At 18.7% G+C, this 17,274-nt stretch overlaps 3 protein-coding genes across 3 annotated transcripts; all 3 read right to left on the bottom strand.

Annotated features, from left to right (window-relative positions):
* Positions 1-998: 998 nt before the first annotated feature.
* On the bottom strand, positions 999-1,884 carry PmUG01_00054100 (fam-m protein; the record flags this gene model as incomplete). The annotated part of the gene is made up of 2 exons (XM_029004422.1): positions 999-1,676; positions 1,801-1,884. The coding sequence occupies 2 exons, from the start codon at positions 1,882-1,884 to the stop codon at positions 999-1,001; spliced, it is 762 nt and encodes a 253-aa protein (XP_028859066.1).
* An 8,138-nt stretch (positions 1,885-10,022) lies between these two features.
* On the bottom strand, positions 10,023-11,004 carry PmUG01_00054200 (fam-l protein; the record flags this gene model as incomplete). Its single annotated transcript, XM_029004433.1, has 2 exons — positions 10,023-10,790; positions 10,918-11,004. The coding sequence occupies 2 exons, from the start codon at positions 11,002-11,004 to the stop codon at positions 10,023-10,025; spliced, it is 855 nt and encodes a 284-aa protein (XP_028859067.1).
* A 2,581-nt stretch (positions 11,005-13,585) lies between these two features.
* On the bottom strand, positions 13,586-14,554 carry PmUG01_00054300 (fam-l protein; the record flags this gene model as incomplete). Its single annotated transcript, XM_029004444.1, has 2 exons — positions 13,586-14,350; positions 14,468-14,554. The coding sequence occupies 2 exons, from the start codon at positions 14,552-14,554 to the stop codon at positions 13,586-13,588; spliced, it is 852 nt and encodes a 283-aa protein (XP_028859068.1).
* Between the last annotated feature and the right edge of the window lie 2,720 nt (positions 14,555-17,274).

Genomic DNA, 17,274 nt, shown 5'->3' on the forward strand with positions numbered 1-17,274 from the left:
AAAAAAAAAAAAAATTTATTTCAAAAAAATGATCTACAAATAACTGAATAAATTTATTTCATTAATTTAATATATTAATGATATAAAAATATAAATATAATATATAGTTCATTAATATAGTAATATCTGTATAATATATATTTAATTTATTTATACAAAATAGAAATAATTGTATTATTAAGGACAAATAATAAATGATAATATGTTTTAAGTTTTCTTTTAATTTTAATGATTTATAATTTCCAAGCCATTAATCATTTATAAATAATACATAATGGAAAAGATATGTTTTTTTATTATATATTTATAGTTTCACATTTATACAATGAAATAAAAACTAAAAGCTAGTTTATATTATTTTTACAATAAATATGATTTGTTGAATATTTATCAAAATTTTATATTATATAATAATTATTAAGTCTTTTTTTTATTAAAATATATACATTTATACATATATATATCAATTTAATATAAAACATTCATTCCCGTATATAGAATACAAAAGACGGCATATCTATTTTTAATTTAAAATCATTAACTGATTTTCTTAAAAACCTAATAAAACAATAATATTAGACCAGAAAAAGATACAAAATAAAAAGAAAAATAGTTTAGTATAATTATATATTATAGCAGTTCCACATAATTATTTGAACTGTTCAATTATATATTCGTTCTAAAGCATAAATATATATATTCATAGAAATATATCCTAATACACAAATATATATGTTATACCATAACATGTAGATAAGAAAAACACGTTAATTAAAATCCAAATTAGGAAAATTTAAAACATACTAATAAACAAATAAACGTAAATGATATATTTTTATTGTTGTATATAAGGTGTTCAGGTACACATATGTGCACTTATAATATAATATGATATTAATTATATATATGCTTCTTAAGTATCTGACTAAAATTTCTACAATTATTTCGTCATATTGATGAATTCATTACAAAAAAGTATATATAGCTGATTATACAATTTACTTAGTCATTAATTTAATTTTGTTATATTTTTCATTATTTCTTAAGATCTTATACAATCCAGTAATAAGCATAACTGATAACGTAATCATAATTACGCTAAATAATGCTAAGTAAATATAAAATTGTTCAATCTCCTTCAACTGTTCTATAGATTTATACAATTCACCAATTAATGGGATACTTTCAATATTATTCTTTATACTACCCCAAAATGCGAATGTTGGTAATATTGATAATCCCACACCAAATAAGAAAAAAATAAAAAATTGAGCAACTCCAAAACCGTAACTTCTAAATTTTATTTTTTTTAAAGCTTTGTCACAAATTCTTCTATTTCGTTCAACTAAATTATCATAATTTTTCTTTTTTATCCATTTTTTTTCAAAATGGAAATGTTTTCCATCGAACATTCCACTATCATAATCCACAACTTCTGTATAATATTGCGCCTTATTTAATAAATTTCTATTAATTTTTTTGTTATTTTCGTTGGCCCATTTCTCACTACTAGATACATAATTTTTTTTGCACCTTTCATTATTTAGTGAATCCCCTTTTAAATGCGCAATATTTGAATCCTTATCTAGTTTATATTTTGCTAATAATCGATATTTTCTTATACCTAATTTTCTATCATTATTGTAGTTGTCATAGAAATATTTGTTAAACTTTCCCTAAAAAATCAATATATTTTTAATTTAAATAATAATTAATTTATGTTAAATAACAGTATTAATAAAAATAATATAGTGAGAATATTTAAAATAAATATTTCCTTATATATTATTTTTTTATTACGTTATTGCTAAGATCACATATCCAAGTTAAACCTATGAAAGCATATATTTTAATAAATAAGAATAACTTAATTTTATGTTCCATAATAAAGGTCTATAATATTCTAATATATAAAGTAAGTAAAAATTAACAATATTAATATAATATATTTTTAATGATAAAATGCATTATTAGTTTTTATAAATTAAAATTGATAGTCCTTTTTAAATACCTAATAAAATATATTAAGTGTAATACATTTTATTACAAGGACAAAAAAAGTTTTTAGAACATATAATAAATTATTTACATAATTTTATTTTAATGTAAATAATTTATTCAATAATAAAATAATCTTAGTTCATTGAAAAATATTCAAAAATAAAAAATAAAAAATAAAATAATTATGTAATATAATGTAATAATTAAATAACTTTATTATTAAAACTTTTTAAAATAAAAAATGATTTCTAAATATTTATATATAGAGAGTTTATATAGATTATAGATAATATATAACATAGATAATTAATTCATCTTTAAAGAAATAGAATAATTGCTATTTCATAAATGTTACAAATTAATAATTTTTATTTTATATAAGTTATGTTTTTGAAATTTTTTTATTATTTCATGAAATGTATTAATTATTATAATAATAGTAATAATAGATGAAAATAACAATATATGACATATCGTTTTGTGTTATTAATATTACAACCATCGGTTACTAGGATAAAATATGTATTCTTGTTTGTTTTATAACATATTTTAAAATAATAAACATAATAAATAATATATGATAAAATATATATTTTAAGACTAATTAAAGATTCATCTTTTATTATTACAGTATAAATTTTAATTATATATATTTTATACTATAATTTTTAAATTAAAGGTTTTTAATTTTACAAACATAATTTTTTTTATTTTATTTACATATATATATATATATATATTTATGTGTATTTTGATGAAATTTGATTAAAGAAAAGAAAAGTGACGATATACATAAATTATTTTATAAAATATAATAGCATCAAAAAGTTCTTAATCTAAATATGTATTAGTTTAATTCAATTAAGAATAAAAATACATATTTTTTGATTAGTGAATTATTTTATACTAAATTATTAAGTCATTCCTATGTAGTACAATTAAGCAGTTGTGACAAGAATGTAATATATGTATTTAATCTTAGTTTCATTAGTAAAACTCTGTAATACAAAAATTAATAATATTCTACTAACAAATCTCCTTGAATTTAAAACTTTACTAACGCAATTTTATAATATCCTTCCTTTAATCATAATCCTAGGACAAAATCCTTACATATGTATATATATCAAATGCATAAAAAATATTATTTCGTAAAATATCATAACTTTATATATTTATAATGAAAAAAAAAATTAATGTTCTTACTACAATTTTCATTAACAAAATGATCAATATTTCTTTTGTATTTTTATGCAAATATTCAATTCAAAATATCCAGTTTCAGCTCTGTATATCCGAATAAATGGAATACTTAATATTTTTCTTGTATAAGTAATATATTTTCAAATTTACGTACCTCATGCTTAACAAGTTTAATAGAAATCATAATTTAAGTTTTATTTTTGAAATTACGGGAAAGCATTTTTGGAAATACTATAATTATTCATACTAAAATACTCATATATAAATATCACAAAAATTTATATAACCTATCCTTATGTAAGTAATCCTTATATACATAATAGAGAGTAATATTTTAATTATTACTTATAATAGCTTATAAAATTAGTAAAATAATTATTGAACATGTATGAATTATATATATATATATATATATATATATATATCAAATTACTATTGCAATAGATTTATATTTTTAAAAGGAAGTGTAGTGTTTGAAAAAAATCTTAGTCATTAATATAAATTAATTATATTTTTCCATATATATAAGTTTCCATTAATTCCCTATTAAAAGCATAAAGAAAAAATTCATTGAATAACAAATGTATAAATAATCATCTATATATATTGATCTCATAAGTACAAATAAAATTTATCCTTAAAATTTACTTAAATATTATATTATGAATAACTTAATTTCATTATATATATTTTACTCATTTTAACTATATACATGTATTTTCAGAAAGAAGAAAATAAGTAATTTCTGTATTATGCATTTCAATATTAGGCTAACTCTGGTTCAAATATATATTAGCTACATAGTGTCGATAACAAATATTTATATTACCCGTCTATTACATATATATAAGTAATATTTATTAAAAATAATTAACTTCATATATAATATAATATAAATAATAAGATATCAATCTTGATATAAACCACTCTTTTAATTCAAATATGTTATAAATTATTATATTCTTAAGGAGCTATTAATATTTCATTCTAATAAGTAAAATTATATTAGTACATATGAATATATCCTAATTAAAATATCGAAAAAAAAAAAAATATATATATATAATAAAAATATTTTGGTATTTAATTTTGTAATATGTATTTCTCATTATAATTTTTATTTCAAAATAGTTCTTGTTAAAAATACATTAATATAAAAAATAAATATGAAACCAAAAAAAAAAAAAAAAAAATTAACAAAAATAATAGTAAAATTTTCACTATTCTGCTCTATCTTGTAAATGAATTAATTATTTATATTCATAATTACATGCCAGAGTTGTTTATATACAGTCTGCATTAATACATATATACATTTCCTAATGTGCTTATTTATTGGTGTAGAATATTATAAACATGGGTATCTACGAGTAATTCCACGTCAGAATATTTATACATATATTTATAAATAAAGGGTGCTACTTCGATTTAGACTAAATTAACTTTTACATTTGTCTTTATATGTTTACATTTTTTACATTCTTATTTGTTATTTCTCAGTTCTTACAATAAATGTACAATATAAAAAACCCTCTAAAAAAATCATACATAAATGTATTCAAAAGTTTACAATTTTGACTCGATATAGAATGGGGATACACTTGAATTATTATTTTTTACGAATTAATTTAAACAACCTCCTGTACAGGAGGATTAATATATATTTTTGTTCTTAATCGTTTTAATTATTAACAACATTAAGAGATCATCTCTTTCAATAAACTTTATGCATTGGTGATATTCTCCTTTTCGTTCATAAGAACTTTATCATATATTTTATACTTTCATATTCACATAAACTTACAATTACATGCAAATAACTAAAACGGGGGAACATCAGAAGGTAGTCAGAGACATAACGAATGAATAAATTTTTAGGACACAACATTTGTATATATATATTTATTTATTTATTTACGTGCTTCCTGTTATGACTTTTCAATATAAGCACTATAACATGTGCAAGAAAATCTAGTACATGAAAAATAAAAAAATATATATATACATGCCTTATGCATACGTAAGCGTACATCTATGAATAATGATATTCGATGAGAGTACACAACATGAACGAAATTGTTAACCCATATTTTTTCATTTATTTATATACTTAAAATTACTTAATGACGATAAATACCCTATTTGATATATTTTATTTTAAATGATTTTAATATACATTGGTGTCTTTATAAATGTATTCTTCTTATGAGTTCTTTCGTTCGTTTCACATATGTACGGTACAACATAAAAAAAAATCTACATATATATATATGAAGCTCATCCATCAAAAGGAACTGCCATAATGATTTCATAAGAAAAAGTAGATAAATGAAGTTGTAAAAAATATATTTCATTTGTTTTATTAGTTATTATTATTTTTGTGTACCATCTGTTTATGGAAGAAAACATGCCTCTATCAACCGTATTATAAATATAGATAAATAATTCAATATATTTTTCACGCTTAAAAAAAAAAGATGTGCCTTTTGAAATGTAGAAATATAAATGTATTAAAATATATAAATGGATACATTACATTATGTAGGTATACATATTTATATATAGTCACGCGCCCATACGCATTTACATACATGTATGTTCATCTCCAATGTATATATACATGGCATATCAGAATAGATGACATATATAAATTTTTTGAAAACAATAGTTATCAACTTTTATATCTCTAATTCCCAACAAATTATATAATTAATTTCTTAATTTTTATATTTTCACCCTTTCATACATGCTAAGGAAAAAAAAAATAATTTAGGAAAATGTTGTAAAGAGACACACAACCATTTTATTTCTGTCTGTTTTTCACAAAACACTTGTGTGTATATCCATTTTCCTTTTTAGAAAAACATCTTTGTAATTTCTGTTTGAACTTAAAAAAAAACGGAAAAAAAAATTATCTTAAAATATCCAACTGTATATATACATTGTGTATCAGTATTAATCATATTTTATTATATTTTACTTTTTTTTATTTTACTGGAGCCACTTTTCCATGGACTTATCAGATAATGTTTATCTCCTTTTTTATTCCTCTTTTAACATAACCTTCTTTCAGGATGATTAATTTATCTTGATAAAGATACAGTTAACCTATAAAAAGAAAGCGTATAATTCATGTACACAGCGATAATTCCCTCAATTCTCATATTTTATATTTATTAGAATTTATGCATTTACATTTCATTAATATTTAAGCCTATAATTAAAAGCAGTACATCAAGTGAAAAAAATAAAATAAGTATACCAATTAGTATTACATACATTAATACAATTATTATAAAAGTTCTATCTTATACTTACCATACATTGACATTTTTACAATTGTTAAGCTAAATTTATAATTTATCATATTTTTAAAAATTTATACACAAGGAAATACTATTACAATTTATTAATATATTATTTTTTTATTTTAATTTTTTACATTCTAACTTCAAAAAAAAAGAAAGACAAAAAGTTGGGTTAAAGTGAGATAAAAGGGAGAAAAGAAAATTTGAAATAAAGAAAATTTTAGGGATATATATACATGTACATTTTATATTATATCCTCATTCATACATGTATATACATAAAAAGCGTTCAAAAAAAATGAAAAAAAAAAGATAAAACTGTATATATAAACAGAAGAAACTCCAAAATGAAACAATATGTATATAATAAAATCAAACATACATTAAAATATATACATCGAAGTATATAATAGATATGGGAAAGAAGCTAAAAAGAACAAGAAGAAATCAATCGTTACTAAATTTTTATTGTAAAATACATTAAAGAAAAAAAGTGAAAATTTTTTTATGTTTATACCTTGTATTATATGCATATTCTTCAATTTATCTTTATATTTAAAAAAAAAAAACTTATTATAACATTAGAACAATGCTATGTATTGACATACAATGTCATTTTATATATAAAACTTTCATTAAAAGAGAGTATTATATGTTGTTTTTTTCATATGGTTATATATCACAGTTCAGTAACTTATATGTCTGTCTATATTAAAATGTAAAATTAAAAAGAAAGAATATTTTAAAAAATTCATAATATACGAATTAAATTCTTATATAATACTCTAATAATACATATGTAATTTGTTCACAGATTTATATGATATTTATTTATTTATATGTTTGTTCTCCTATACTAATCTTTGTATATTGCAATTATCTATAATTAACAAATAAAAAGGTTCCTTTTAAATATCGTTTACAGCTGTTTTTTAATTAATATACTTTATACGCTTTGCTTAAATTAACATATTACTTTATTTTGAAATGTCACTTTTTCTTAAATTATAATATTATCTAAATTTGAAAAACGTCTTAGAAGAATATAATATGATTGTGCGTTACTATAGTAATCCTGTTTAAAAGTCAGTGCAACTAAAAATATTAATTATCTGTAACTTTGTTTTCATATGATATAAAAATATAATTTTTATATATCATTATCTGTTGACACAAAAGTAACCATAAAAATCATAATCAAAAATAATATTAGACCACTTCATTTATAATTACAATAAATAATAATATTTTAATTATAGTGTTCTTTGAAATATATATTCTATGAATTCCGCGGAAACGTACAAATAGTTACAACAAATATGACTTCTTATGTGTAATGTTCCTTTTGTATAATTATCATCCTATATTCAATTAAAATAATTATATAAAAATATAGAAATATACAAATTGTTCTTTGATTTATCCATAGTATCTTATATTTACTTGGGCTTCTGTAATAACCTTCGAAGTCTAGTATATAATTATAATTCTGTTAATATTATTTGATAGAATATTTGTATAAAACTTGTAAAATATTTTAAACAGTTTTTATAAATTCATAAATCATTTTTATTATATATATAATCTAAAAAAATTTTAAATTCATGCATATTTCAAATTATTATGAACAATATAACAATAAATATATAAGTTATTTTATGACATTAAAAAAATGACACAATTGTAATAAATTTCCTTTCGATATTTCTTCCCAATCTTTTAAGTAAATAAGTATCGATATTCTCAATTTTCACATTGCCTTTTATTAAAAAATTACCATATAAAATAGAATTGATTCTAATTCAATTAATTATTTTTTTTTTAATATAGTTGTTAATGTAAAAGTAAAAAAATACATTATCACAATAATTTATGCCATATATATGCTTATATTTTATTAATAGAAAAAGATATTCTATTCAAATAAAATAACATTTAATATTAATAATATATATATAAATATATATGTTTTTTATTTAAACAATAATTAGAAATATTTTCGCTGTCATACAAAATTTTCTATATATGATGTTATTATGATATTTACTATATAAGTATGCATTTATAAAAAATGGGATATCTATGTGTTAAGAGATTAAACAATATATTTTTAAATTCATTCTATTATTGCAACTAAATTATATATTAAAGTTATATTATGAGTTTGTTTAGAAAATATGAAAAATCAAATTTAATATGTGAATTGTATTTATTAAATTTACTCAAAAACGGTTGAGAGAAGAAACATATTTTTTAAATTTTTTAACTAAACAGTAAAAAAAAAATAGATTAAATTTTACATTATGCCTTATTTAAAAATATATAAAAAATATAAAAAATATTACGCATTCATAAGTTATATATTAGAACAAAATATTCTTTAACATTTATTTTGTTTAAAAATTGTCATTATTTTTTAAAGAAATTATTAATTAATATAAACTTTATTATTATATACATTTAAAATTATTTTAACAATTTACATCATATATTTATGGAAAGTGCGTAAAGAGCACGAATATGTAATTCTTTATTTACAAATAATTACATGTTTTTACAACTGTATATATTTTTTTTCATTATGCTTAATTAAAATTTTTATTTTACCCTCATATAATGTATTTTTCTAAATTTACTATTACGAGATAAACATAAAAATAAAACTAAATTTCGACATATTAACTAATAATATCTGATTAAATTCAAATCGTTATTTTAATGATTCAATGACGTAGGATATATATAAAATTCATAATATATTTATATAAAAATTTTCAATAAAATATATATAAAAATAGTTTTTAAATATTAATTAATAATTCATTTAATCATTATAGCAATGCGATATATGCATTTAACTCTTTAATTGCAAATAATTAATTTTATGAATATAGTAAACTATTATAGATCATTCATATTTTAATATGATATTATTTTTTTTTTAAAGTAAATAACAAAACATGCATATATACACATGCATGGGAACAAAACACTTTCAGTATATTTCATTAAAAATAAAAAAAATCACGTTCATTTTTACCCAAAAAATAACAAAAAATATTTTTAATTTAGTTAATATATAATAGTGTTACTGTGAAATATTGAAAATTAGAATGTACAATATTTTATAATTCAAACATTGATTAACACCCTATTTAAAGACAATTATATAAATTGTCTTATTATATATGAGTTATAATATAAAAATATATATTTTTCATAAGAATCCATTGACATAATCACATATATTTACTAGTTCATAATGTATATTTAATAATTCTATAATAATTTCAGAATATATATGTTTAGAAAAAAGAAAAATTTTAAATTCACAAAAAAACAAAGAACATATATTTTAACTGTTGTATCCTAAAAATACCATATGTATATGGATACAAATGTAAAATATAAGAAATTATGGGAATGTTTATTAGGCATATTAATAGGGATGATACATATATCAGTTCATATTGAAGATTACACAAACTAACATATTACTTATTATAGATTTTACCTTTTCCTGAACTTAATTTCTTGATATTTTTTTACCTTTTTATGGTAGTAAAAAATTCCTAATATAATGGTGATACCCAGTACTAGGAGAGGTATACAATAAATTATATAAATTAGAAAAGGTTTAGTTATAAAAGTCCAATTTCTAGGAGATGTTGATGCACCATTCACAGGAATCTTAGCTGTATGCCACAAAAAGTCTAAATTGAGTTTCCCCAAGAAAGCACGTAAGGGACTTGACCATTTAGCTCCATGTGTGTTTTTCAGTACTTTTAGCAATCCCCCAATAATTCCATAACCACAAGAAAAATCTAATATTATTGAGATTAATAAAAACAAGAATAAGAATAAAGGTAAACAAATTCGTACTTTTTTTTTTTTAAATATTATTTTTCTGAAAAACTTATTAGTAATAGTTCTGTTGTTTTGAAGAAAATCTAAGTAATCTAATTCTTTGAATATTTTTTTTTCTATACGAGAATATGCTCTTGTTTCAAACATAAAAGATTTATTTTTCATATGTTGCTTATGACCTCCTTCATTCACTAATGCCCTTCCATTTGACTGCTTTTTTGTTTCTGGGTTTTTTTCTTCATTATTAGATACGTACCTTTTTTCTTTTGATTGATATTTTGGTATATATTCATGTAAATATACAGCACATGAATCCTTATCTTGTTTATATTTTGCTAGTATCCTATATGTGCTTGCATTTATTTTTTTTTCAAGCTTGTAGTTATCAACTTCAGACATCTTAAATGTACTCTAAAAAAAACAAAGTAAACATTTGTTATTTATTAAATGAAATATTTTATGCTAAAAAAGCTTATTAACAAAAATAAAACACTAAAAATGGTAATAACCAAAATATTTTCAAATAATATTTTCATACTACGTCATTTTTAAAATGGTTTGTCCAGGATAAAAGTATAAACGCATAAATTTTAATACGTAAAATTATCATCATTTTTTTTTCCATGATATAAAATTTTAATACTATAACTTATTCAAGAAAGAATAAATAAACCGTAGTATAATATTCTTTTAATGCTAAAAAATAATTTATTACATATTTAGTATTTTTATCATTTTTCCTTTATCTATATATGAAGCGATAAAAAAAAAATGTACATATAATATCTTTAACAGTAGACACAAGGAAAAATATCTTTAATAATATATAATAAAATTCTTATCTTTATTTTGCTTTTAACAAATTAATTTTTATTAAAAAAAAATAATTTGAATACATTTATAAATATTTAAAAAATATAGTTTAATTAATTGATGTGGAACAATAATTAAATATTTTTTTATTCATCACTTATAAATATGTTAAAATAAAAATAAGTTTACTAAATATTTCCAAACATATATTTCATGTATTAGCATATAGAATGTAGAGAATATAGGTTATGTATTTTCTCTGTATTTAGACTATAACCAATTTTAGCAATATTTTTATTTTAATAATTCTAATTTTATAAACCATTTGTTTTCAAAAATTGGAATTTAATGTTATATAATATAAATTATTATAATATTCTAATAATAATAAGGTTAAATAAAGCATAGTTACTACAACAGTTTGTATTATATTAATTGCGGCGCTTTAATTATTTAATGATCTATAATGTATTTAGAAAAATATAATTTACTAGATATTACAAAATATATAATTTAATATATATTTAAAAATTCAATAAATGAGAATTTTTTATTTTTGTATAATAATTTTCGTAAGTTACTATTTTAAATTAAGATTAATTCATATTACTTCTAAATGAATTGTTTTTAAATTCTACTATATAATTTATTATTTATTTCGTTTTTTAAATAAATAAATAAATATATATATATATACTTAGAAGAAATTTTAATATTATATAATAAAATAAAAGTAATAATATATATTAATAGTTACATATCGGCATAATTATCAGAATATCATTGTTTCAATAATATATTTTTTTATGCAATAAACAATAAAAACACATATATTTTATTCTTTACGTTTTATTACATTAAGCACATATAAGTAATAACTATAAAATAGAATTAATTAAAGAACTACGTAATAGTAATAATAAAATATTAAAAGTACGTATAAACTTATATATTATTACAACTTTGTCATACACCGTATTAATAATAACATACATGCATTTTATAGTAAAAACGAAAATACACTAATTTGTGTTGAACAGTTCTTAGAAATAACTTGAATACTAACTCGCGCATCTAAACCAAAAATATATGTGTATATATGAATTGTATATATGAAAACAGTTTTTGTTTTTTGTTTTGTTTTATTTCATTTACAAAATGAGAATTTAAATGTATGTGAGTACTTATCAGTGAATATAAACTATATGTATCATTTTGCATTCTTTAAATAATATTAAATCTTTACTTATATATTTATAAATGACCATGAATATAGTACAAATATATAAATAAATACCGATACATTATTATGTGGTTCTACAGTATATATATTTATTTGTATTAATTTTAATGATATTTTTGATTTATATTGATATATAACACATATTTAGATGTCAATTACGAAAAAAAGAAGAAAAAAAGACAAATAATTCCAATATAAGTTATACTAATATATTTTTGCATTTAATTAATTAAATTTTCTTTTTAATTATGAAAAAAAAATATATAACTATAGTATATTTATATATAGTTTTGGAATAAATATACATTTAACTAGACCTTCCAAAATTTAGTTATCACCATAACGAAGCACAATAATAATAAATTAAAACTTTTTGACCCTTCAGTTAATTTTGAATATTGATATTTCCAATTTTAGTAAACTATTAAAAATAACCCATATTTTATAATCATATTATTTAATTATATATTTATATTTTCCTCTTAAAAATATAAAAAAACGATGGAAAGTTTTTTATAAAAACTTTTAAAAAAAATATATAACTTATATATCATAAATATTATGTTATAACATAGAAGTTAAGTTTTCAAGTAAAAATATATAAATATATATATATATAAATATATCGGTGAAACAAAATATTATTATTTATTTTCATTAAATATAAAACAAGACACATTCATTTGTAATTTAAAATTAATCATAAATTTTTTTAATAGTACCATTAATAAGAATATTAAACTACAATTATTTAAAAAATGAAAGGTACTATTTCTAATAATTCAAATATAAATTAACATACAACCAGAATAATATTATACGAATTGTGGTATCATATATTAATCTTAACTAACAAATACATATATTTCATAAGAAACTACTTATATACACACATACTAAGACCTAATATTTATTTAAACAAAATCAATACATTATAATACATATTTTATAATTTTAAACTTTTAAATTCACAAAAAAACTAACTTTTTTTTGTAGCTGTATATCAAAAATGATAGATATAAATTTAATGATTTATAAAATTTAAGCAATTTTATTAAACCTCTATTAAGAATAGAACTATAGATATTATAGTATATCCTTTTTATTAAGGACTTCATTATACAGAGGTACATATTACTTATTATACATTTTACCTTTTCATAAATTTAATTTTTTCATATTTTTTTACTTTTTTATGATAATATATTACCCATAATATAATTGTTACACCTATTACAATGAAAGGTATTAAATATATAAAAATACCAAAAAAACCTGTTACATAATAGTGATCTGGAACGGCTTTACCTTTCCTTGATACTGATTTCACTCCTTTACCTACAGATTTGAGGAAATCACATAAGAACGATCCCTTCAATGCTATATGTAAACTTTCCAACCATCCTGTTGTAATTGCATTCAATGTCTTAATCAACGCTCCTATAAGTCCAAATCCGCCAAAATCCAATATGAGCGATGTTGATAGTAATAGTATTACGATAACAGGTAAAGCTAGTCGCAATCCGTATTTTTTACGCATTATTTTATTGTAAGTCTTTTCACTAATTGTTCTGCTGTTTTTCAGAAAATCTGTATAGTCCAGTTCTTTGAATATTTTTTTTTCCAAACGGGAATATTTTTTTGTCTCAAATACACACGATTTATTTTTCATATTTTTTTTATGGCATCTTACATTTCTTGAAAAACGTCTATTTAATTTTTTCTCTTTTTCTACGACCAATTTTTCATTATTAGCTATATCTCTTTTATAGTTTACCCCATTTGGTACATTTTCGTTTAAACATACAAAAACTGAATCCTTATCCTCATTATATTGTGCCATTAAACGATAATTTCTTGAATATAATTTTTTACAATAACTGTAACATTTATCCAAAGAACTTTTTTTCGTGCTCTGAAAAAACACAAAAAAGATTATCATATAATCTAATGAATAATATCACACTAAAAAATAGTACAAATAAAAATAAAATACAAAAAATATAAATATCATTAAATACTATTGCCACACCGTATATATATAAATATAGCATATCCAACTTAAAACGATTAAGGTAGTAATTTTAACAAATAACATTGAATTAATTTTTTCTTCCATGATATATATCCTTAATATTGTAATATACTGAGAAAAGATATAATTAACAATAATGTTATATTTTTATAATTATAAAGGACGCTATTATTATTTATTTAATTTTATTATTATTTCTTTTTTTTTTTTTGTAAAAATATAATAAAAATTATATAATTTTTTTTTTACAATTGAGACAGAGGAATTTAAACTTAAAGCTGTACTATAAAATTTATATCTTAATGTTATCTATAAAAAAATATTTTTAATTATAACAATATTAATTGAATTTATTAATAAATATTCAAAATATATAAATTATATATTTATTATATTATATGATTTAAATAATTTTATTATTTCTTTACAAAGTAAAATAAAAAAAATATGTATTACTATTTTGTATTTCGAACTATTTAGTTTATGTAGAATATAGTATGTAGAGATTATAGATAACGCATTTCTATAGTTCTATACATTAAGGAAGTATTATTGATTTCATTAATGTTTTTCCATTACTAATTTTAATTTATAAAAACTGTATATTTGGAAAAACATTCTATTATAGTTAATACTTATTTATATTATAATATCATAATGGTAATAATAAATAAATATATAAAGTAATGAATAACTGCTATATAAAATCTATTAACCTAATCATAATATTAGTAGAATAATGTTGTTGTTTAGTTATATCAAACGTATAAATGCACTTTGTATTTCATTATCTATATTTTAACATTTATATATAAGTAATTTTTATAAAATAAAGTTAATTCTAACAATTATTTATAATAAAAAACAAAATATGTAATATGCTTTAAGTTTCCTATTTAAATATAAACCTTAGAATATTCAAAAATTTATAATATTCCATTAATAATTCATTTTTTAAAGTATAATTTTGTCATTAATTATTTATTCACACATGAACTATAAAAAAAAAATTTTAAACCTATTAAAAATATTCTTACATCAAAAAAATTATTAAACATATAATGCCAATAATAATTTTTTTATAAAGATAATTTGTTAAAATTACTTTTAAATTAAAAATAAGTATAACAAAAAAAAGAAAAACGAATGATTTTGTTTCCATTAAATGGAGAACAACGTAAATATTAAAAATAATGCATATTAATTTTTTTTATAAAATCACTTAAAATATTACATATAATCATTAAAAAATTTATATAATTGTTAATAGAATAAATTATTTCAATAGATTAGTAAAACTATATTAATTCGAACATTATATATTAAAACAAACCATTACATATTTGTTATAATACAAAAATAAAAAAAATATTTACATGTATAATATTTGAGTATAAAGCACATATTTTTATAGTGAATGTTTAGCAATGTCAATATTACATTTATAATAACAAAAAAAAAATATTATATATAGTTAGATAATGATAATAAACTACTTTAAAACAATGAATTATAATATCAGATCAAATATATAAACATGCTATCTGTAAAAAATATTTAATATATATTTTTTTACTTTTCTGTATTAACATATATTTGTATATTATCTTGGTATATAAGAAAAAATATATAAGTATACAATTAATTTTTTTTTATGAAATAATTTCATTAAGCACAAATAAACACTCCATTAGGTACATGAAAAGTTTATTTCTAAAAACTAAATATTAATGATAAATAAAATTATACTTCATTTTGTCATAGTTCAACTGTTAATTTTAAGAAGTTTACCATTATATAAACTAGTATTAAAATACATAATAAAGCAACTATTTCTAATATTGATGTATCTCCCTTATCAGAGTAAAATAACCGCCTTAGTATTTCTGATATAATATATATAAGAAATAACACGGTGGAACATGAAATAAAAAAAGTAATAAATATACTATAAAGTATACTTGTAAAATCAAAACGATTACTCATATATGCTGAATGCTTTGAACTCTTTTACTTAGTATAATCGGTGAATTCCTCATTTTACATATAATACTGAAACCCATATATAGGAATTGTTTTAAAACAAATATATCTACTTTAGTAAAAGCACTACATAAAAAATATTCCCATTTCTTAACCAATTATTTGGCTGCAGTACTTTAATTATTTTTATATTTACACTAAAAATTTTCATCATATTCTGATTCTATATTATAAGTCTAATTTTCTTAACTATAATGTCTATATTGAAATAACATATGGTTCATTCTATTTTTTATGATCCCTTCTCATTTTCTGCTAATAATATATACGTTCTTGAGTCTAATATACCATGAACAGGATTCCAATTAACTAAAGATTTATTAAACTTATATTACAATGAAAAAAAAAAATTTTATTATTTATAATATATTAAACATACATAAAAGAAATTTCCATATAAACTCATATATATTATTATATAACATAAAGCAAAATAAAATTTAAGACTAATTATCTGCAAGGTTATTATAACTCATTAGCGAAATAAGAACATATCCAAATAAAAAGGATAAATATAAATGTTTTGACTGAAATAAAGAGAATTATTTTTTTTAATTTATATTCAAATTAATGAAATTTATAATATATATAAAATTAACTAAAAAATGCACAGTTTATTCACAAAGTAGAGTTAATAGTATAGAGTTATTTGTATTGCAAATTTGTTTCTTAAGAAAGTATTAATTTGTATAAATAAAATACCAATTAATGTATAAAAATAAAAAGATAAAATTAAAAATAATTTTGTAAATATTTCCAAT

The sequence above is a fragment of the Plasmodium malariae genome, assembly GCF_900090045.1.
Source record: "Plasmodium malariae genome assembly, contig: PmUG01_00_28, whole genome shotgun sequence".
NCBI lineage: Eukaryota > Apicomplexa > Aconoidasida > Haemosporida > Plasmodiidae > Plasmodium > Plasmodium malariae.